This window comes from Sebastes fasciatus, chromosome 12 (assembly GCF_043250625.1).
Source record: "Sebastes fasciatus isolate fSebFas1 chromosome 12, fSebFas1.pri, whole genome shotgun sequence".
NCBI lineage: Eukaryota > Metazoa > Chordata > Actinopteri > Perciformes > Sebastidae > Sebastes > Sebastes fasciatus.
The window spans coordinates 18,396,685-18,420,816 of NC_133806.1; the positions used below are offsets into that span (position 1 = coordinate 18,396,685).

At 42.3% G+C, this 24,132-nt stretch overlaps 1 protein-coding gene across 1 annotated transcript; it reads left to right on the forward strand.

The window, feature by feature from the left end:
• The first annotated feature begins 748 nt into the window (after window positions 1–748).
• Window positions 749–23,591, forward strand: mindy3 (MINDY lysine 48 deubiquitinase 3). Its single transcript, XM_074653794.1, has 16 exons — window positions 749–879; window positions 2,243–2,578; window positions 2,937–3,016; window positions 3,786–3,846; window positions 3,944–4,156; window positions 4,339–4,390; window positions 5,163–5,277; window positions 5,530–5,603; window positions 5,763–5,842; window positions 6,087–6,157; window positions 7,068–7,148; window positions 15,492–15,564; window positions 17,790–17,862; window positions 20,771–20,858; window positions 21,719–21,790; window positions 22,618–23,591. Exons 2-16 carry the CDS (start codon window positions 2,338–2,340, stop codon window positions 22,765–22,767), a joined length of 1,524 nt encoding a protein of 507 aa, XP_074509895.1. The 5' UTR covers window positions 749–879; window positions 2,243–2,337; the 3' UTR covers window positions 22,768–23,591.
• Window positions 23,592–24,132: the final 541 nt, after the last annotated feature.

The following is a 24,132-nucleotide window of genomic DNA, read 5'->3' on the forward strand; positions in this document are numbered from 1 at the left end:
TCAAATGCAGAGTTAATGAATACGGGCTGTGTGTATTTCCCTGTGGATTGAGCATTTCGATACTTTCACAGTATTTATAAAGGACTTAAACCTGCTTTATAATAAAAAAACATAAAAATATCCCTTTTTTCAGGAAGTCCCTGAGGGTCATCAAGGACACGACACACCCCCACAACAGCCTATTCTCCCTCCTGCCCTCTGGTAGAAGATACAGGACCCCCAGGACTCACACAAGCAGACTGAGGAATAGTTTCTTCCCCCAGGCCATCAGACTTTTAAATCTATAATTAATTCGACACATTCTTACACAAAAATATTTCTTATACTGTATATACTGTATATATTCTTAATACATATGTTCTTAATATGCCTGTATATGTTCTTAATATGCCCTTGTATAAAGTATTTCCTTTTATAATTGTAATGTAAATGTAAATGTAATGTAAATGTAAATGTAAATGTAATATAATTTATTATTTAATGGAGCTTCCCAGCGAAAAGTATTTCACACGTTTGTACCTGTACAACCGGCGTGACAATAAACATCTTGAATCTTGAATCTTGAATCTTGAATCTTTTTTATAATAAGTCCCCATTAAATGATTAAACGCATTCTTTGTTTGTGGGCGGGTGCTCGATATGATTGACAGGCCTGTAGACCAATGAGATGACGCCTTGAAGCTGTACCCCCTGACGCATCTGGAACTTCCTGGATTTAAACCAATGGGCAGTTACGTCAAGTTACGTCAAATTACGTCAAGTCACGTTTTTTTTTTTACAATTCTGTTGTAAATAAACGAATGACAGAGACGTTGCTGATAAATTGCTACCAAACATATAGCATCAACACGGAATCCCATTACTCGACTGTGTATTAAGGTAATTAAACTTTGACGTTATACAGCTAATAACAAGCAGTGTGTTTTTATACAGCAGCTATCGCCGTCGCTGTAGAAGTAATTGAATGACAAAGCAGAGAAAGATTAGCTGCTAGTAGTGATGCTAATGCTAACTGCTGACATCACCAAGGCAACCCTCTTAAAGCTCTTAAACCTCAACGCCTGACTCCTTTATTTATATATAACCACCACAGACAGAAGCTAACGTTATCCTGCCCTCAGTACTTATTGCTAACCATTTGACGTTAACGTAACTTAGCATTCTCGCTTGTTAATAATACGAGCGAGTAGGCTGCATAGCATTACACTGATGTATAGATTAGCTATATCACCCCATTAGATATGCAATTAAGTTATCTATAATAACAATTGTGCTCCCTTATAGATAGGAACATTAGGCAAGGCAGCTTTATTTGTAAAGCACATTTCAGCAACAGAGCACTTCAAAGTGCTTTACATAAACATTCAATAACATTGAGACAAAGTGCAAAAGAACATTAAGACATAATTAAAACAGTTATAAAAACATTAAAGATACAAAATAAAAACTATGATAGAAGCTAAAATAGTGTATAACATAGAATATAATACAATAGAAAGCTTTATTGTCATCGTATTAAATACAACGAGATTCACAGTTGCCACTTCTGGTCAGTGCTTTAAAACAAATACTTGACAAGTGTAAACGAGGCAGATAAAACCTACAACAGGTAAAATACACACAGTTATAAAACAGGTAAAGTAGATGTAATAAATACATTTAAACAGAGGTGTTACACTAGAGTTATAAAATATAAAAATAGATGTAATGTAAACTGAGAGGTAATTGCACTTGTAAAATAGGTAGGGTAGATGTAATAAATAAAATGTAAACAAAGGTAGTTGCACTTGAGGTGTATGTTGCATCAAGGATGTATTGCACAGACAAATGTATTTCACATTCAGCGTATTGTGTATAACACACAAGAGTAAAAGCTCTAGTGCAGTATATAAGATCATTATCTGGTTTAATAAAAGGCAGCAGCAGCAAACAGGAACGTTTTAAGCTTTGATTTAAAAGAAGTCAGAGTTGAAGCGGTCCTGCAGGTTTCTGGGAGCTTGTTCCAAATATTTGGTGCATAAAAACTGAAAGCTGCTTCTACATGTTTAGTTCTGACTCTGGGGGACACTAAGCAGACCTGATCCAGATGACCTGAGAGGTCTGGATGGTTCATAACATAGCAGAAGATCAGAAATGTGTTTTGGCCCTAAACCATTTAGTGCTTTGTAAACCAGAGGCAGTATTTTGAAATCAGTCGATTAATTAATCAATTAGTTAATGCTTCTGTCCCATTACTTTGCAGATTGGTGTGGCTACGTTGATGTCATTCCTACCCGCCAGTTTGCTGCCTGCCACTAGAGTCAGACTGTGTCGTGCAACACAGGTAGCTTGTGGCCAATGCCACAGGCTCAACCTGCCGAGAGAAGTGGACTATCAGCCTCGGAAAGAGCTACCAAGTTGGCCTCAACAGACCTCCCTTGTCCCCTTGTGGCTTTTTCAACTAAAGAGGGAGTACCTGTGAACTCACCAGCAGTAAACATTGTCATGTCGGAGTTAAATAAAGAGGTGGTGGATTTGGTTTGGGGGAGACCCTCTAGTGGAGGAGTGTCTGCCTCCATCTTCCGTAGATGGACCCAAGGTATGATGCTTTGTCTCAGTATGATGATATGAATGAAAGTGTTTTTGCAGAGCAGGGAATACAATAAAATGCAGGGTTGTTCACCCTTGTGTTATGGAGAGCTAAGTGTATCCAGCTTTTAAGTCTAACCAAAAGTCTACAACAGTAAATTTTTTTGTTAAGTCCTCCTCTCTATCTTAAAGTCAGATAAGCCGTAAATTACCCCGCTGTTGTGTATGTTTGCTCTGTGGCCTATGATGTCAGCATGCATGCACTTGTGGCTTTCTTATTTGTGCAGGGTGAAAGTGTCTAAAAAAAAAACACACACCTTATTACTGTGAGCATTTTCAAAGTTGTCTTGCACATGTCTTTATCACAGGATTCGTTTTTTGTGAGAATGAGCAAACCGCACTGGAGCAGTTTGAAGGAGGCCCGTGTGCTGTCCTTGCACCTGTCCAGGTATGGTCTAGGTCAACATCCTTACACTATTATCAGGGCCCAGTCTCAATTTCCAACATATTCCCTAAGTATTGAGCCCTCACACACCTCATACATGCTCAGCGGATGGTGGTACTTAAGAGATTGTATTGTGAAGAATGAGACAATTTAGTCTGCAACATTGAACCAGCTTTTACACCTGGCAGACTGACTTGGAATGTGCTTTCAATGGTTGATCATATGAATTTATTATTGAGATCTTTCTTTAACGCAACTTGCGCTTTTTAGGTTGTAGAGGGCTTAGGTTTAAAGCAAGAGTAAAGCATCATATGAAACTAGAAAACCTAAAGAATCCATTGATACTAACCATGATCATGACCATCATACTAGCTTGTCGTGAAGGAGGCTAAATAATGCTCAAAACTTACGTTAAATTGTGGTGAGAGAAAATTGGCATGGCCATTTTCGCCTCAAGATATGTGAATGAAAATGGATTCTATGGGTACCTACGAGTCTCCTTTACAGACATTCCCACTTTATGATAATCCAACGCAGTTTTGGGAAAGTTATAGTCAACTCAGCACACTGACAGCTGTTGTTGCCTGTTGGGCTGCAGTTTGCCACTTTATGATTTGAGCAATTTTTTTATGCTAAATGCAGTACCTCTGAGGGTTTCCGGGACAATATTTGTCATTGTTTTGTGGACAAACAATACTAAGCAAATGTAGCATATTGCACCATGGAATATTTTCTTGCAAATCTTTTAGATTGAGTTTGTGTTTCTTTACAGGCTTTCCTCTTAAAGAACATTCTCTTCAACAGAGAAAGTTCCAACTGGAGACAAATGACAGGTAGACAGAAAAATCCAAACCATTGTTTTTTTATCTATTGCTTTATGTAGCTGCATGGCTTGTTAAATCACGCATCTTTTATGTTTGCGTCTGTTAGAGGAGGAGCAGAAAGCAGCACTGTGTTCCACACTGAGTGAAATCCTGGAGTCTGCCTGCTCCAGCCCCTCCACGGGGTTCTGCCTGGTGACCTGGGCCAAGGGACAAAGCCCACATACTAGCACACACACTAACACACAGACACAGTCACAGTCGCAAACACAGGATATGCCAGCACCAGAGAGCAGCCAGACGCCACAGGAGCAGCAACCCAGTGAGTCCTACGTCTGTCACATTCAAAATAACAAACATGAAGGCTCACTTGTTCGCCTAGGCCTCGTCTTTACTATTAATGATAAAAACAGCAACTTTAATGATGAACTATTTGACCGTGTGTCATTTTTTATCTGTGCCATGCTCTGATACTACCGTGTATGTGTGCTTTTTTGTGCCTAGCTGCTTTGGCTGCCGAGGACCTTGGCTTTGAACGATTTCACAGTGTTCTCCAGTAAGTGACGCTTAATATTGTCCCCGCAGATAACACCTTGTATCTTTATACTCATGACTGTCTCATCCTCAAAGCCGATAATCTCAACATTAAATAATACTGCGAGTTTCTGGAAAGGATTAAGACCTCACAGATCCTCGTTTTACAATTGCCAATATGCAGTACTGGGATAGAGAACTACATATTTCTCAGAAGATGGTATCTGCGGAGGGGAGGGGAGGGGCGGTATTGGATTCATCTAGTCCGCAAGAATTGGCTTTCACAATGAATTGGCTATTTCACTCTGCTCAGAATTTGCTGACTCAGCACTTTCACTGATTGCCGAGTAAACAAAAAAAAAACTACCTCTCACTACCCTTCTTACACGCATACTGTCTGTCACACACGCACAAACTAAGTGTATGCAAGGCTGCGTTTGCCAGAGCAATATTGATATTTCATCACACAGCACACTGGCAGCTGAGACCATAGTCAGCAAAAAGCTGTGCTGACTCACAGTGAAGAAGTGCATGCTAACTAAGACCGACAACTCCACTAGCAAGCTTTCCAGGGTGCAGTGAAAGAGGGTAGTGGCTTCAAATAGACAAGATCAGATTTTTCTTTTGCCCTCTGATGCATTTAATTGATTTCTGCCCCATTGTGAAAGTTATCTTTTCCAACCTGGCATGACGAATACAATTAATACATCAGTCTCATTGATCCTAAAACCCAACAAATCTTCCGTCTTTCGATTGTTTCATAAATCAACCTGACTTTTGTTCCCTTCCTGCAGTAAGCGGACTGTAATGTCAGTGTCTGGTCTCAGAGAGGAGGTGTTGTCTCTCTACCACACCTGGAGGGGGTGCTGTGGAGTCTTGCTTTTCCTCTACTCTGTCATCCTCACTAAGGTAAAATGAAGAAATAGCTAAATAGAGAGAGTTGGATAGAAATATTGGATACTGATTGGTAATGTTGTCTCTGGTGGCATAATTATTAAGTCATTTAAATGAGGTGATAATCAAATAATTTATCATTTTTAAAACCTGAAACACGTAATAAGATTTTTCCTTTTATTAATGAGTTTTTAAGTCATTTTCCTGAATGTTGCATCAATGTTCAAACACATGAAAATTAAATGCAGTCTTATCTCTTCTGTGCAGGGCATAGAGAATATAAGAAATGAGATCCAGGACACATTGGAGCCTCTCATAGACCCTGTGCATGGCCATGGCAGGTATAAAAACACCTCTCTTCATCAACTGTCCTCATCAGTTAGACTCACACAGAAAGTTATACATCATTGCAAGGTCCTTTTTTGTGTGGTTATGTTGTGTTGGATATCTTATGTTTCCTCTCAAAGTATTGATGTCTCCTTTCTTATCTATCTCTTCAGTCAGAGCCTGGTGAACCTCCTTGTAACTGGCCACGCTGTCTCTAACGTCTGGGACGGCGACAGGGAGTGCTCTGGCATGAGTAAGGCTTCCAAGAAGTTACCGCATACCCACACAGACACGCCATATTCACACAAACAGACACACGCACACGCATCACACTCACAGAACTCAAGTTTTGTGGCCCCAGATTTAAACCATATCCACCAGAGGGCAATAATTCTTACATCCCACAGCAATGCACAACAGGCACAAATTAATGCCAGTTTGACGCAATTTAACTAATCCTCATTTTGTTGCTGTTTTTTTTCTCCCTGTCTTGGTAGAACTGCACGGTATTCATAAACAGGCATCGGTTGGCTTCCTAACGCTTATGGAATCCCTACGCTACTGCAAGGTACAGACATAAACAGGTTCCCGAAATATTATGCAAAAATATAAGAAAATTCTTCAAAGGTTGTTCATGGCAAATATGTAGAAGATTTGTTGATTATTATTTTCTAAGACTCCCTTTGGATTGAGATGGACACCCACTGTATATGCTGAGAGAGTGCTAGGAATACAAAAAAAACACACGAATGTTCACTGTTACTTGTGGGACATATCCGACGTGTGAACACAAACCACAGTGAGAGCTCCCATGTGAAAATATGTGTTTGGACAGATCAGTCCCAACAGACTTACTGTAAACTCTCTCCGACTCTTTCTCACAACAATTTTATTTTCTGGCGCACACATGCTCTGAAACACAAATTTACTATAAATAGATCACAAAAGAGATTTATAAATACGTGTGAAGTGACCAATTTCAGTCATCTGGAAGAACAAAAATCTTGGCTATTTATTTATCAATGCCAAAATAAGCAAGTTGAGACATGAACTAATCCTAAGTTAAAAGCAAGTAGTTGGTTGTTAAAGAGTGATTTAAGAGACCAACTTGTATCAAATAAGGAGAGGTCTGCTCATATGTACGCAGTTCATATATCTGGTTTATTGTTCTTGTATGGAAATGAAGTTCAAGCTGCATATGAAGAAGAGCCAACGACTAATAAGAGAAGATCCGAGTGAAAATAATTTGACCATTAACATGGATGATATACATTTCATTACGTAGTACTATTTGTTGAGGAACCAGAGAAGTATTATGCCGTTCATTTACTGTGACATGTAATCTCTGTTCAAATAATGTACTTCATGAAAAGAAAAACTAAACTCTTAAACAATTACTGATTCATGAAGTAAATTACTGAAAATAGCCGCTCATTTGTTACACATTCCTTTTCTCTGTGTGTGTGTGTGTGTTTCAGGTCGGGGCATTCCTCAAGTCTCCAAAGTTCCCTATTTGGATCCTTGGCAGTGAAACTCACCTCTCTGTGTTTTTCGCCAAGGCAAGTTCAATACACTCATCCATAAGCAACACATATTTCACTTACACAGACACACAGTGTGTAATATAAGCCAGTCTCCTCAGCAGGTTTGAAAAACCAAAATATGGAATGTGCTTAACAGATTTAATATAGTGCAGGTCAGATATCAATGTGGGGAAAAAAAGAGGGGCAGAGAGGGAGGGGAGGGAAAAACGAGCGCAGGAGATAGTCATATATGGCCAGTGCTGTTTCTTGGCTTTTCACCTATCCAGTATTAAGGGGGAAAAACGCTCAGTGCACACACACACACACACACACACACACACACACACTTCCATCTTCATGCTCTCTGGTCTACCTTCACTGTCAGGTTAATTTCAACAATATGGATCACACATTTTCTGTCCTGGCTTTTGTTCATAAGAAAAAAAATTTTGTCCCAGGACCTAAGGAGCCCCAGAAACAACACTCAGGAACTAAATAACAAACAGTTCCTTTAGCGTATTTATGTTTGAGTTTCCGCTGCATCTCAAGAAATGTTAAGAAAACTAGACTATGATTTAAAAGCAGCTGCTTGGTTTGAGAAATAATTTAACATGGAACGAGACAAGACGCTGTTGATTTACTGAAATTTAGATACATGTCAGAAAGGCGATAAAAGATAAAAGGAAAGATCAAAAATATGAAAAAAGCAAGACGCCTGTCTCAAAAGGAGTGAGGCTTTAGACTCGTGTTTTTCTGGGTCATTTCTCTTTTTCATACATAACCACATTGACAGCAATTAGCAAATGTAGGTTCACTCACTTGTCCAGTGTCTGGTTTGTTAGTAGTTGGAAATTTTGCTGTTGTATACATGTCAGTAACACAAAACAAAAATCCCATCCCCACTTATATTATAGTAATAACAAGGGCTTGAGTCTGAATGACTGCTCTTTACAAGTTGTTGCATCCTGGACGCCTGCGTTTGACAAATTTGTGACATTCTATGCTGCAGAATACACCATTGAGCCATCAGAAAGTACTACTTAAGAGTAGGTAACTTAGCTTTTGGGTGAAAGTAAACAAAACTGGAACCAGGTTCGTGTGGTCAAAAAACAGGAAAAATATCTAGACTTCCTAAAAGGTTTCCTGAAAAAGGACTACGAGATCCAGCTCCTACAGCATCAGCTCAGATATACACCATGCCACAAGGTATATAATGCATAGTCTGATTGAGGTCAATTCTGCTGTTGTAACTTTGAGAGAAGCTTTGGCTCTACGGTAGAAGTTTGAATCATCAGATCATTGTGTTAGTGTGTACACACTCACCTTGTTTTGCACTCAGACGAGCATGTATATCATCTCTATCAGCGAACATGTAACATAATACATTGCTGTAGGCTGTGTAATAACGCTGGCAAGTTTGGTTGTAGCAAATCGATTCTCCCTGCTGTTGTGAAAATGGCACCGGACAGGCAGAAAAATCCCAGGCAATCATCTCCTTCATAACGCCACACCCTTAATATACCATTGATTAAAAGCTCAGTTACATGCATTAAGCTCCAGCCTGCTGGGCGAGTGGATCATATGTTAGCTCAGTGATGAACCAAAGTCGTCATGCATGCGCTGATGACTTACCGATTGCTACAACTCCCCCGGCACTAGTGACATGTTCACATATACACACACAGTCTGACTCTTACACACACACACACACATTCCAGAGCACAGGGAACCTAATCCTGATTAGCATTAGTGCTGTGTGTGTGTGTGTGTGTGTGTGTGTGTGTGTGTGTGTGTGTGTGTGTGTGTGTGTGTGTGTGTGTGTGTGTGTGTGTGTGTGTGTGTGTGTGTGTGTGTGTGTGTGTGTGTGTGTGTGTGTGTGTGTGTGTGTGTGTGTGTGTGTGTGTGTGTGTGTGTGTGTGTGTGTGTGTGTGTGTGTGTGTGTGTGTGTGTGTGTGTGTGTGTGTGTGTGTGTGGCTTCAGGTGGATGGCTTCCTGTAGGGAATGTGATTCCAGAGTTCCCATCTGGATCCATTTGTCCCATTGGAGACTGGGAACACACTTGAACACACACATGCATGCATATGTACTGACGTACATGGCTGACGCTACACTATGCCTCTACAACTTTGAGCCCAAGCTGAAGGGGGGGGAGACGTGGGGCAAGGGCGCTCTGCTGGTAGACCGCACTCAGTGTGACCCTGTCCTCTTTGAAAGGAAATCTATGTTTGGAGCTAATTTGAAGCGCACTAAGATTTCCCAGGCTTGGTGATACAAAAATACACGCTACCTGGTTATGTAGCTTTTAGCTCCGATATAGAGCCATCCCCACAAAAGCGGAAAACCTGATCCCTGCCTCTGATGTGTCAGCGGCTCCTTCTGTCTGCCATTGGGGACGGGTGTGTATTCCCCCGAGTCGCTGTCAGTGTGTGACTGTGGCTTTCAGACCATCAGCTTAATAGCATTAGTGTTTTTTATCTAATCTACCTACACAAAGGCCATTCCGCCATCTCTGATCCCTACCCACAACACCCCCCACACTCTCTGTCCTCTGTTGTATTAATGTGTGTGTGTGCATGTGAGAAAGAGGCTGAGTGTATATAATGGTATGTAATGGGATCCGTTTTTGGACAAGAGTTTCTGAGACGCCAGAGGAAGGAGAGAAAGGAAGAAAGACAGACAGAGAGCGAAGGAGAGGAGGGATGGGTGATGTATGAGACATATCATGCAATATGCTTAAAAAAAGATTCTTTCTTCCTTCCTCCCCCCCCCCCCCTCTTTCTTTGAAGTAACTCTCCACTCCGCTGTACAGCAGGTTGGTTGCCCAAGTAAAGGATTCTCTCGGGCACCTCAGCCAACCTCTTCAGATTATTGGTCCCTCATGGGAAGGGAAAGGGGAAGAAAGGAAGTAGAAAGGAAGGATGCACTAAAGAGTGGTGCAGTGGTCACTCGGGGAAAGGGGGGGGGGGGGCGATCCTCCTGTGACATTTCTCATCACTCTTTCCTCTCCTCTCGCTGAGTGATGAGGTTCACAGGCTGTGTCTCTGCTTCTCGAGGGAGATACATGTGTGTTTTTGTGTGTGTGTGTGTGTGTACAGTAGTTGTGTTCTGGGTCAGTGATTTACTAGGAGAGAGAGCAGCCGCTGTGGCGCTTTGTGTCCCTTAAGACTCCAGCTCCGGTCTGCAAAATGTCCTTCATGGACTGGTAAGGAGCAGGAACTTAAGTGTGCAGACAGTTAATGTAGGTCAGTTTACTTTTTTATTCGCAAAAACCACAATAAAATGACGGTATTGCCAAAGTTGGCTTGGGTTATATAATTGAAAATCGTTGTGTTAATATTAGAAATATTTGTGTAATAAAATATTCTAAACTCAAGGTTAATTCACTACCTCTCTCATTGGCTACTGTGGTCCCGCTAGGAAAGTACTGACATAATCACCCAGATTTGAACTCCTAAACATCAAACATGTTTGAAATGTATTGGGGCGGCTCGAACAGTTTGGGTTGTTTGAGACCGGATCTGTAAACCCCTCACATTACCAGATAATCTGGGCCGAACATCTGTACAGACCAAAGTCCCAGAGCAGATTTCTCCTCCGTTTGTCAGGAGGGGTGAATCAGGGATAAATTGGACCAAAACTCCTGTAGTCTGAGCCTGGCTTTAGTGTGTTTATGTATCATAGAAACTATGTGTGTACTCAAAATCAATAACGAGCCCCCAGTAACTTTATACGGATAAACTGTATCATGATATGGCAAAATATGCAAAATCACACATAATGTAATCCCACTGTAAACTATGTTCAACTGTTTTGCATTACATGAGACCAACTCTTCATATTTATAAAACAAACAAAAACTTATATAAACCCAAATTTTATTAGTTTTTAATCACGGCTTGGCCAGAATCAGTCATTTCGGAAAACATGAATTTTGAAAATGATAACACGATATGATCATATCAACACAATATGACACCGGTGAGTTTATATACAACAATATTGAATTATACTCATCCCCCCAGTGTACTGAAAGGTAGTTGGAACAAGATTGCGCTCTCTGTTAAAAAAGAGGATTACTTTCTGTTCCTGGTATGATCAGAGGGTGCGGGCCACACACAAACACAAAACGACAAAGCGGTGTACATTAACAGTCATCAATAATCTTTGACAGGTCAGACCATGGGTCATTGTAGTAGGATGAAAAGCTGTCTGTGTCAGTGTGTGTGTGTGCTGCATTGTTCTTCCTTTTCCCCCGTGTGTCGTTGTCTGTTATAGGACCCGTCATTACGCTATATAACTATCCTGTGGTGTCGCCTCTCTTTTATGGAGAGACACAGTCTTTCTCATCCAAGACAGCTCCATAAATCACTACTTTGTCCCGTCTGTCACACCTGAAACACACACACGATACAGTAGATACTGCAGACACTCCTCATGTAGCAAGAGAGATAGGTTTTCCCATTGTTTTCTGCACTTGTAATCACATGGGACACAGGCTAGTTAAGGTGAAAAAACACACACACACATACACTCTACATAACAAGCCCCTCACACACAGACTCCCTCCTCAGCCTGTCATGTAGTGAGGCCGTCGCTGCCTGCTAGGAACAAGGCAGGAGACACTGTCCGAGACCTCTGCTTTGTTGTCTCGAAACCGATCCCTTCAGACGCACTCTATGGCCACTCAGAGCCTCTCAGCACACACAATAGCTCTTTGGCTGGACCGGAGGGAAAGAAAAAGTAACTCTAGTAAAGTACCATGCCTACCTGTCTTTTCTGAAGTACCTACCTGCATGAGGAGATAAAGGACAAAAGAGGGGAAGGAAGAATGGAAGAAAAGGTCAAGGGTTGGAGGGGAGGAAATGCTCCAAAACTGTAGTAGCTACTTAGCGCAGGAGGTAAAAAAGGGGTAGAACTGGGCAATAGAAAGAACAAGAGAGGGGTGAGTTGTCAACCTAAGAGAGCCACTAAGTCTAGTGAGGAGAGAGCAACAGAAGTGCAGATGGCTAGAGGTGAAGGTTTAGGCAGTGGTCAGTAGAGCCTCCGCAAAAAGATGCAAACACAGACCTTGGTTCTTTATCTAGGAAGTCGTGATGCAGGAAATCTGGTCCGATGATAAGAAAACCAGGATCACACACACTGTATCGTGTCTACAGTACAGTACAGAGGTCTGGACTGACTGTACTGACTGGACTGTAGTCGTGACTTAACTGAGAAGACACACAAACACTCCTGCTTACACCGAAGCCTTTTTTGGTCATTTGAAATTTGTTGGCTCTTAAAGAAGACCTGTTTGATGTTTCTTGTTTTGCTCAGAGCAAATGTTCTGCATTACTTTGTGTATTTAAGTCCTCGGTGAAGTGCGTTCATGTGCGTGTTTTTCTTGCTTTGTTCCTATGTAGGGTAGCTTGTTGTTGCTCTGTTAAGGGGGTCAGGGGTTTGTGCAAAAAAAGGCAGGACTGTGGGGATTGGAATTTGCTCCTTGATTTCATAAAGCACACTTACACTTTTTGCACTGATGCCAGGTCCTTTGTGAGCGTGTGTCATTGTACTGCATCTCTGCATGAGTCTGAATATTTACGCACATCGAGAGAACAGGATGCCGGCTTGTATTCGGGAATAAGCAAACAACTTTCGGCAGGGGAAAGGCCTAATTATTGCAGATTTCCTCTCTTGCACAGAAACGTACACATGCTGCAACACAGTGGGATCGAGAGGAATGAAACGCTAAGACACAAAAACACACACACACACACACCTTCCCTGTGGAGCGTGTTAGCTCCATGACATGTTTTTCCAACTCAGCAGCATCTTCCTCAGGCTTCTAATAAAACACAGATCAAAGACAGCCAGGCAGACCTGTCATCACACACACACACACACACACACATAATCACGTAATTCCTGCTGCCATTATGTGCGTCTGTGTGTACGTGCATGAACTTAATGCTCACGTGACTCTTGTCTTCTCTATGTGTTCATTAGCCTCATATTAGCGTGCACAGGTTAGCAATAATAGTATGTTTTTGTGTTGTTTTGTCTGTAGATGACCACTTACGAGTGTTTGTCTTTTGGTAAAGTGTCGACATCTTGCGACTGTGGTATTACCAGGTGATTTACACAGACTGTGTCCATCCTGCTCTGGAAGATAATAAACTGTGAGCTTTAGTTCACGAGGCACACTGGACTTACAGCAGCTGGATTGTATATGGCAGCCTAAGATCGATTAACCTTCCCATCACTTTGGGAAGAGATACGTGTTTTCTTAGCTCAGGTATACTGTTGATAAAGGCAATGGTTAGTTCAAGTAACAGTTTATCAAAACAGGTCATGTTCCAAGACACTTCACTGTTAATCCTTCATTTAATATGTTCGTCTTTAGACCGCTGAGGAACTTTTTTTTAGCACTTATTCCTCCCGAGACACCAACGCTGACCCTTGTCCACCCCTGAAAGTGAAACACAGACATATCTAGCTAATGACAAATCTGCCGTCAGATTTATGGAGCCCGTAATGTTAACACACCAGGACCCTGCTATACTCTGTGTGACAGAACAGTGTGTGAGCGCGTGTTCGCCGGCCTGTGCCTGTTTTTCTTTGCATCTGAAGAGCCGGCAGCTGGGAGTCATCTCTTCACCGATGTGTCCCCCCCCCCCGAACCCCTCTCTCGTTCTCTCTCTCTCTCTCTTTCCCTGAGTAAGCCCTGAATACGATAATAAGTGGACCATGAAACCCTAGCAGCCTGCGTGGATCTGAGGCTCAAGCTTTAATAAAGGCCAGCTAAAGGAGATGAGCAGGGTTCATTTGCTTTCCAAAAACATTGTCTGTTTGTCCAGCGCTTCGTTGTCATAAATACACTCCCTCCCTCACTCATAAGGAAGAACAGCGAGAACTCTCTGACTCTCGCCTACACACTTTGCATCAGTGTGTGTGTGTGTGTATGACAGCTAAGGCTGAAAAGCCATTTTTTTGAGAAGTATCATCATCCTCTCTTGGCAAAATATCATCTATCTCCTCTGAGCTTCTTAAACTCGGTTATATCATGCAATATATTTTCAGGGAACTATGAGAACCTTTGCACTCCTTATCGTTGTTTGCTTGCAATGTTGATCATCAGAAACTGATTGTTATCCAGCTGTTGAGTTTCCTGTAAGCTCTGGACAAGATCTGTCAGTAAGTTTAAAGATATCGGATAATGCTTAAATACAAGATAAGAGAAGGAACGAGAAGACGTTTCCATCCCTTGAGATCTGTCTCTGGATTTGGAGTGTTAACGGTTCATTATGCTCAAAACAAACTTGTGTCATCCAACTACAGCCGAAGGTAACACACTCCTTCTGGCTGTGTCACACTGCTTCCCTGACATCTCTGTGTATTTTTAGATCTTTATCTTCAATCTTACAAATGGGGATGACACATGCACACTTTTGAAGTTCCTCCTCTGTGGCATTTATGTTATCGCACTCAGTTGCACACTTGAAAAGTGACGGAATTAGTCGTATGAAAAATAAAAAAAAGGCAGCGGTGATGTTTGACAGATTATCCGTTTCAAAGATTGTTGACTGCAGACAGATAGATGTGAGCTGAGGGGGTTTTATATGCTGTTAGATGATCCGACAAGCAGTTTGTTGGAAGCATGCTGAGGCCCTCAGTGTAGAGAGAACAAGGACGTGTTCATTTAATCAGCATCTGCATTGTAGGCCAGTCTAAAAGGGGCATCACCCTTCTCCTCTTCGTGCATGTACACGCACTCCCATTTCTGATCTCCCTGCCAACACTGCTCTTTCTAAACTTCACCAACAAACAAACGCTGTAGAGCTTGTCATAAATCACGGGGCTGTACATGTAAGACTCGATTTCCTGATTGTGTGTTTGGAGTGAAAACAAGCCGTCTAACTTTATCAGCAGATCAGTTAATAACCCGATGGATTCCGGTGATTGCACTGGCCCCCTAGACTTCACATAGTCACGCACACACACATACATACATGCACAATGTACATTAGCCGTGCACCACACAGTGCTGCAATGGGTGGTGCTGTATGTTGGCTGTTCACTGTGTTGTGTGTTAGACATTAGTGCTGCTAAGCCTTGACAAGAGTATCAAAGTCTGTTAGTTGTGAGTAGATCTAGATGGCTGGTCTAATGTTTCAGCACTGATGAAGTCACATTCTCCTACAATGTGATCTAATTCTTCCTCTCCTTCCTGCTCTCGCCTTTCTGTTCACTGTCTTACTGCAACTCTCCCTGTCTCCTCACTTTAGTCACAAATCTCTGGTCACTTTTAGGTCAAACCTCATTATGTTGCCATGCAAAATCTCGTAATCTAGTTCTCTTCCTTCTTTCCCTCTCGTGTGTTTGTTTCCCCCCTCCTTATAGGAGATGTCCCTGGTAGGTCCAGAGTCTCCATCAGAACAGGCAAGGAGGGTCTTCCAGTCATTCGATCCTGAAGGTAATGAACAACAAGTGTTTCTATCATGTACTCATTATCATTATGTTGCTCTCCCGCCCTTCACCGCCTGCACACTGGTGTTTATAGACCATCACACTTTATTTGCTCATTAGTACACCAGCTATATTAAAATCCTGGTGCACAGATGTACTTTAATTAATCCAAACTTTCACTCTAACACCGCTACACACACACACACACACACACACACTGCGCAGATAATATCCTGGCCCTGTTGTCTTTCTTTTCCCCTTCTTCCTGGTGGAGCAGATGCATTTATAACCTCCACTGCCCTCCTCGCCTCTTCTTTCTTGTTTCTCGTCTCCATTATTTTTCTTCAGCAGGCAGAACGAGGGTCTGTTTCTCTCCTCTCGTCTCCACTGTTGTTGTTTAGGTTGGTGAGATCAGCTCCTCTTACAGCTGAGTCAACCGTCCCGCTCCTTTCCTTCTCCTCCTCGTTTTCCCCTAATCCTTCTGTCCTGTCACTTCAAGGTGACTGGGGTAAAAGGCGAGGGGAAGGAAACAGAAAGCGACACAGTGACAGTTAGAAAGTTAAAGAGATGACAGACTGTCGTGTCAGATGAGCTAAAAAGTCGGAAGTCTTTAGCGTTCATTTATGTAGCCTCGGGATTATAGTGTGGGATATGTGTGCGTGTCTTCATGAGCACTTAGAGACAAGAAAGAGCATTGAAATGAAACATTTAGTCTTAACAGCTGTTGTGTAATGATTTTCTTCTGCTGTCGAGACGAGAGAGGAGGGAGAGATGCAGAGATGTTGGGAGTCGCACTCAATGCACCAGCATGTTAACATCCCACACTTAGAGCTATCCATGTTGCAAGAGTGTTCAGCCGAGGACCTGACTAAATCACCTTCTTATTTATGTGTTTTTATTGTGAAATGAAGTGTGCCGTTCTCCGTCGCCATAAACAACATTACTCACTATCAGGCTCGTAGGAACAACATGCTGATTTGTAGAGATCTGTGTGTGTGGTGTAATGGGATGTTACAGTGGGATTAGTCCTACCAGCTGAAAGCGGCTTTGCCTGCTCCGTTAACTTCGTCAACAAATATCTAAACTTAACCGTCTGTCACCTTTTTCTTCTCCCTTGTTCTTCATCTGTCTTTTCCTGTTGCACCAAATTTGGCTTTGCACATTCTCAAATCCACGTCTGCTATCATCTGCCAGGACATCCTGCAAGCCATATGGTCTTTTCTCACACACACACTTGTGCAAAGACACACACTTGTGCAAAGACACACACAAACGCATGCATGGGCTACAGTACAGTAGGTGTATCCACAGACATAAATGCACACATGCAAGGAGGGTGCACTGTACATGACGCACACACCGCAGTGTATACACACATGCCGTAGCCAGCAGCACAGTTGAGTGCTGCATAAAAGGCCCATAAATCTGTCTGTGTCACATGTAGAGTCAGCACAGCTCCCTGTGTTGTGGAAAAGGGGCGCCAGATGCATTCACACGCACTACAGTGAGTCACCAGACATACACATTCAACAACAACGACAGCCCACTGTCTCAGGAGTTTCTTTAATATATGGTATTGTGTGTGTGTGTGTGTGTGTGTGTGTGTGTGTGTGTGTGTGTGTGTGTGTGTGTGTGTGTGTGTGTGTGTGTGTGTGTGTGTGTGTGTGTGTGTGTGTGTGTGTGTGTGTGTGTGTGTGTGTGTGTGTGTGTGTGTGTGTGCCCTCCCTCTCTGCTCGCTGTCAGACGGTCAATTGTCACTCTGAGACAATAACATCTGGCCTTGAAAAAGCTGAGATTGAGTTGCTTGAGAGCGGTCAAGCAGAGCGCTCGCCGGTTAATCTTCTTCACAGCACACTAGGGGTTTATGGATCTAAACAACCGGCCACACAGGCTCACATGCTGATGTTTAAATGAGACAAATCTGTTAAGTGCCACACACATGTTAGTGTTTAAAGCTTCTCTCAGGTAAAGCAATCATCACGGCCATGGAATGTAGGTCAGAGAGAATGGACGAGGTGTGTGTGTGTGCGCGCGTGTGTGATTTTTCTTTTTTCTTTCTTTTAGTTGTGTCAGATGAGTTAATTCCCCAGGGCCAGTGATGTAAATAGTGCTTGTGCCATATGTGTAGGTGAAGGCTTCCCCTGGTTTTCAGCTGAAGCCTGTATTTTATGTTCTGTCCGGGGTCAGCCAGTGCATCAGTCTCTCTTTATGTCTCCCGCTCTCTCTCTCCAGATAATGGCTTCATCCCAGAGCCTCTGCTGGAGGACGTGATGAAAGCCCTTGACCTTGTCTCCGAGCCGGAGTAGTAAGTGCTCGCATGTTCAAGGCTTTATGTTTGTGTTAGTGTGTGTATTTCAGCTTGTGTGTGTGTGTGTGTGTGTGTGTGTGTGTGTGTGTGTGTGTGTGTGGCACCTGTAGAGCTTCTAAAGTTCTAACTCCTAAGTCACGGCCAGGCCAGGTCAGTGGCCCTGCGCTCATGTTTCACTACCAGGCTACTATAAAGTGAGACCAGAGGAGAGCCCACTATAAAAGCTCAGGAAGAAAGAAAGAACGAAAAAAGAAAGAAAGTCAGAAACAGTGGCTTAGAGGGAGATCATTAACGGCAGGAAGAAAGACCGTGAGAGGGAGGAAATGCTTTAAAGTGCCGCTTCAAACAGAGGCACGTTCTCATCTGTGGAGCAGTAAGCCCAAACGCTGCAGCCGTGGGCCTCGGCCAAGTAACTGGACCACTGATGTGCTCTGCAGACCCCCAGATGGGCGATACATCACAACACAACACAGCAAACTGGGGGGAGACTCGCATTGCAAACAGGGGAGTCTCATTCCTCACCACACAACGAGAGAGTTATTGCAGGGGATTCCACCATGTGAAAAAAGTAGCATCTTTAGTGCCTGGGGGGGGGGGAATGATTAATAGGAGTATCTACAAGTATTAAATTAAGGGCTTTCATCACTCATGGAAGATGAGTGCAAACTGTTTACAAGTTGCCTGTGACTTAGTATTTCTACATATCCTATGACCAATGGCCATCAGCTGCTATCATTTGCGGTAAACCAACTTTGTGAACACTGACCGTTCTCTGCAAAAGTCAGGATACAGCTCTAACGAATTATAGTCCTAATCTTTTTCTTTGGAGTGTTTGCCAAGAGCTTAAAAACATGGATTCTTGTTTTATGTGATTTTTTTTCTATATAATTAAACTTGAGTGTATGATAAAATAATGTAAATCCACAAAACAAAATGTAGTGCCCTGAGGTTTTTCCTGCATTTTCAAACTGCGTTAGAACATTTAATAATAATCTCTCTTGATTCTATAACTAAACAAGCACATCTGCTGCATAATGGCATCAAAAACGTTAATTAATTAAAAATATTATCCATTTCAGTGTGACAAGAATACAAAGATGATGTCTTTATTCCCTTAAAAACCGCCTTGGGTGTCATTACTGTGTCCACAAAGTCACTCTCCCATTTACTGTCTACGGAGCTAATCCAGGATATCCAATCCAATGTGACTCAATGACATTTTCAAGCAATATTAACGGATCAGATTCCCCATTCAGACAATTCAAGCAAATGAAACACTGAAATGAATGAAAAATATTGACAGATTGTTATTCAGATTATGTGATTCTTAAAGAAGACAATGTATATGTACACCAATCCAGACAAGCATCAGCTGACTGACTCCATTACATCCCAGGAAGATAGATTGGACACAACCAATTACTTTGAAATGATCAAACGCTCCAATGACGAAGTTATGTACAGTCATGCAGTGGATTACGTGCAGACCCACCACAACGATTAATTCCCATCATTACACAACCACTCGTTGATAAAAACCAAGATATTTTGTTGATCCCTGAGGATATGTTCTCTTTTACTCACTTGCCTGCAAAGGGAGCAGAAGGTTGGCTATAAAGCAGCACATCTGACGCTTTTATGGATTCATAGTGTTGCTCAGTGACACTGCAACAAAATCTTATAAAATCAGTTTAATATGTGTATTTTGAGGTCTGTGGCATACACATTTGAACCACTATTATAAAGGAGATAATAGGCATCATTCATGTGATGCAACTGGCTGCCATAAACCACTACACTGATGATCAAGACCTACAGCAGGCCATTATAACCCTAGATCAGGGGTCAGCAACCTGCGGCTCCAGAGTCACATGCGTCTCTTCAGCCCCTCTCCAGTGGCTCGCTGTGGATTTATAAAAATGGAAAAGAATAACTGTTTTCTGTTTACATTTTCAATTTTATTTATCATTGTTGTAGGTCTAAAGGTACGACGGTACGACGGAGTATTAGGGCCACATTGAGGGACAAAAAAAAAATCTGAGATTTCAAGAATAAAGTCATAATATTACGAGACTAAAGTCATAAGTTTACGAGAAAAAAAAGTCATAGTATATGAGAATAAAGTCATAATATTGTAAAGTAGTAATTTTACATGTTATTTTTTTGTTCTCGTAAACTTATGACTTTATTCTTGTAATATTACGACTTTTTTCTCGTAAACTTATGACTTTATTCTTGTAATATTACGACTTTTTTCTCGTAAACTTATGACTTTATTCTTGTAATATTACGACTTTTTTCTCCTAAAGTTATGACTTTATTCTCTCAACATTACGACTTTTTTCTCGTAAACTTATGACTTTATTCTTGTAATATTACGACTTTTTTCTCCTAAAGTTATGACTTTATTCTCTCAACATTACGACTTTTTTCTCGTAGTTATTAGTGTCACGTAGCAGCTCTGTATGCTCTCCTGCTGCACATGCTACTTGTAAAAATCAATAGATGAAGAAAGATCATTGCCTTGCCTCTGTGTTCTGGTATAAACCTTGCTTCTCTGCTTGCTGCCTTAAAAGGGCAATCTGACCAGATTTTTTTATCACGGTGGAATATAAATAACACTGATCTAACACGTAGGAATGTCTGGAAAGAGGTATATTTAGTTGTGCCACGATATTCATGAAAACATGCAAAACATGCATCACAAGTCCACATTGAGGGATGAGGTGATCGTAAATTTGACTCAAAACATTGTAGACTGTTATTTTGTGCTGATCTAATGGCTCCTTCCAGACCTCCTCTTTTATTAACGTGCATGTTTTCTCTCTCTGGATTTCTTCATCTGTTTTCCTCTGCTCACTTTTTATTTACTTCCTTTCTGTTTTCTATCTGTGTGCCTCCTCAGTGTCAGTCTGGTGAAGAGTAAGCTGGATCCAGAGAGTTTGGGCATAATTCTTCTGGGCCCGTTCCTGATGGAGTTTTTTCCTGATCAGGTATGTGTGTGTCTGTGCAGAGGTGGACTTCCACCTCAAAGATGCAACACACACAGTATGACGAATATCTTCCACCAGCCATACAGTCCATATCACAGTTATAACACATGGACAAAGAGTCGTATACACAGACATATGGGTGACACTAATGTCTTTTTCACAAGCATATGGAGGGCTGTTTTAGCCGATCAAAGGTTTTTATGCCCAAAACATTCCTGTGGTGTCTCATGTGAAATGTATGCATGTGTGTTCGCCATCATCTGACGTTACTTGCCGAGAAGCTTAGAAAGAGCTGTAAGACGCCTTTATGAGGCAGAGCGAGCGAGGAAGACAACAAGAGAGGGAGAGATAGAGGGGAACTGTGTTAAAGTGATCAGGGCTTTAGGGACTCGCCAGAGGAACGGCCCCGAGCCGCAAAGAAATTATACTACCATTAGCCAACTGGACACACACACTCAGACACACGTGGGATTGGGGTGAGGGTTAGGGTTTCATATATAGGCATATAAACACGAGAAGCTGGACACGCTCTCAGACAACACACCCTATTAGCATTCTGCACCTTTTAAGCCAAAGTCATTGGAAGTGTTTTGGCTCAATGTCATTGTTCGGACGTTTTCGTAGTGTTGGATGTTTTCTGGTAATTGGAGTTGGAGCTTTGCTTCAGTGCACAAATACACACACACATTTAAATTGAACATGTGGGATTTAACACTAAGCTTTGGTTGCAGGCAGAGATGTGTCGGTTTTACTGTTTGGTTCAAAAATGTTCTGCCTCTGTGGCTTTTTACCTCCATCTCTGTGAGAGCAGTTCGCTCAGAGACTCTCTAACAACATTCATGTTTTTCACTGTGTTTTAGGATTCAGGAATCCCAGACTCATTTCCCATCTACCACTACAATGGACTTAAACAGTCCAACCACAACGAGAGGGTAAGACACTATTTCATGTTCGGGGTTGTAATAGCAGCTGATGGTGGTTCCTTTTAATATTCCCTCTGTCTCTCTGCCTATTACTGTTCTTCTTTTCCTGTCATCATTCATTCATACATGCACTCTCACACACACACACACACACACAGTTGGAGGCAGCCGGCCACTCCAAAATAAACAGTAGCTATCGCGAGCCTAATAGCCTGCCCATCCATCCAACAACCCTGGCTTAGCCTCCTATTCCTCCAAGTCATTTCAACACTGAGGCCACTGTCAGCGGCCTCGCTGTGATAAATGTTCAAACACGGGCCTATTAAGCAGGCTTAGTTTGATGGATGATCGTCAGAGGATGTAGTTGGTGGCTGTGCAAAAAAAAACTGGTACTCAGGAATATCACTTTCTTCATCTGTCCACTCTGTCTAGTCTGTAAAGCAGATTTTTTTCCATACCGCTACCTGAAAATGTAAGAATGGCACACCACATGTGTGCCCACACAAAAAGCACACGCCTACACACACACATATGCACATGGCAGCAAGGCGCCTATAAGGTTGTGATGGCAATTCCATTCCCATAGCTCCAGATGGGAATAACAGACCTGCTGACAGCAGTCCCCTGCAGCTGGTATGCGTGTGTGTGTGTGTGTGTGTGTGTGTGTATGAGTGTGTGTGGTATACTTGCATCCATCCCTTGCGTCTTAGCCCTGACCCCTTCAGAGGAAGAAAGAGATTGATAGAGTTGAAGCCTGTCAAAGACGGCAGAAAGTGTTTAAATGTGTGTGTTTAGTTAACTCTGCATTAACTGCGTATCGACCTGCGTGTTCTCAGGTGGAGTATGTGGAAGGGACGGCTTTGGTGCTGGGTTTCGAGGACCCCATGGTTCGGACGGACGACACTCCAGTCAAGCGCTGCCTACAGACCAGGTGGCCCTACATCGAGCTGCTGTGGACCACCGACCGCTCCCCGTCACTGAACTAGCGCTGACACAGTCCGTCTGTGTACGTGGATGGACCACTACTGCTTCCACACACACACACACACACACACACACACACCTCTCTACGGCTTCCCTTCTGCACGCTGACCCCGACAGGTCAGCAGGTTACAACGACCGACACACATACACAGACAAATAAGAATGAGAAAAACACAAACGCACACAAGAGACTGACGTTCGAGGACTAAACATACACGCCTGAGATCCATTCTCCCATCCTCTCTCACACATTCCACAAAAAAAGTCAGTCTCACCTTTACAGTTCATGCTATTGTCTGTTCACCACGGCTTGTAATTGACACGCAGGATGTTGATGATGTAATTATTTAAAAGGAAAACAAAAAGAAATGACTGTTTATTTTTACAGCTCTGCTCTGTGCCGACACCTCTGCTACAGTTAGACAGCTAGAAACTGTTTAGAGAGCAAACTGGTTCGGTTCAACGACTCCAGTGTGTCACCAAAACCACACGCTTAACCACATGTACAGCCAGTCGACTGTGAAACACTACTGTTAATCCAGCTATAGGACTGTTCGAGGGAAAACCTACCAAAGCCTTCCACATATGAGAACACACACACACACACACACGCCGTCACACTCACTGATAAGCGTTTACAGCGTAAAGGGACCAACCCAGACGCAGAGAGAGCAAGAGGTTTCTTCAGTGTTGTCACCAAGATGAAGCTGGTTTAGGTGCTCTGTGTGTGCGTGTACTTTGTGCACCGCACTAGGATGTTGGCCAAGTGTTCATGTATTTATTATCACACTCAAAGGTTCTGGAATAAACACTTTTTTTGTTCAAATGCTGTGTGGCTCGGTAGCTTTAAAAACATAGATTTCCTCCTCCTGTGTGTCTTTCTCATAAATATCCTGACCCCGACATTGAACAACCTCAGGTTTCAGGATTGCCCCAGGTCTGTGTGGATCCCCTCAATACTAAATCACACACACACAACTTGTGTGTTCGGGTCTCCAGAGACTCTAAATCAGTAATTCATTAAATCTCTAAGACACTGATGGTGACTTAAGTACCTCTCTATAAACAGAAGATATTCCTCCTAAGACAGAAAACTGTTTCTTTTTGCTCATTATCAGAATTCCCCAAAAGAGGACAAATGAAACATTGGCCTTTTACAAGGAACGCAGTGGTATGTTACTACCATTCTGTGTTTTATTAAATTGCCACTCTACACAAGCGTCAAGTGTTTGAGAAAATAGCTCTTAATACCATTTAAGTACTTAGTTCTGGCTCAGTAGTTTTAACTCAATATTTATGCTTTTGTGTTTGTGTATCTGCAGATATCCTGCCTCCAGAAAGCATTTGTGCACAGGAGAGTTGTAGTA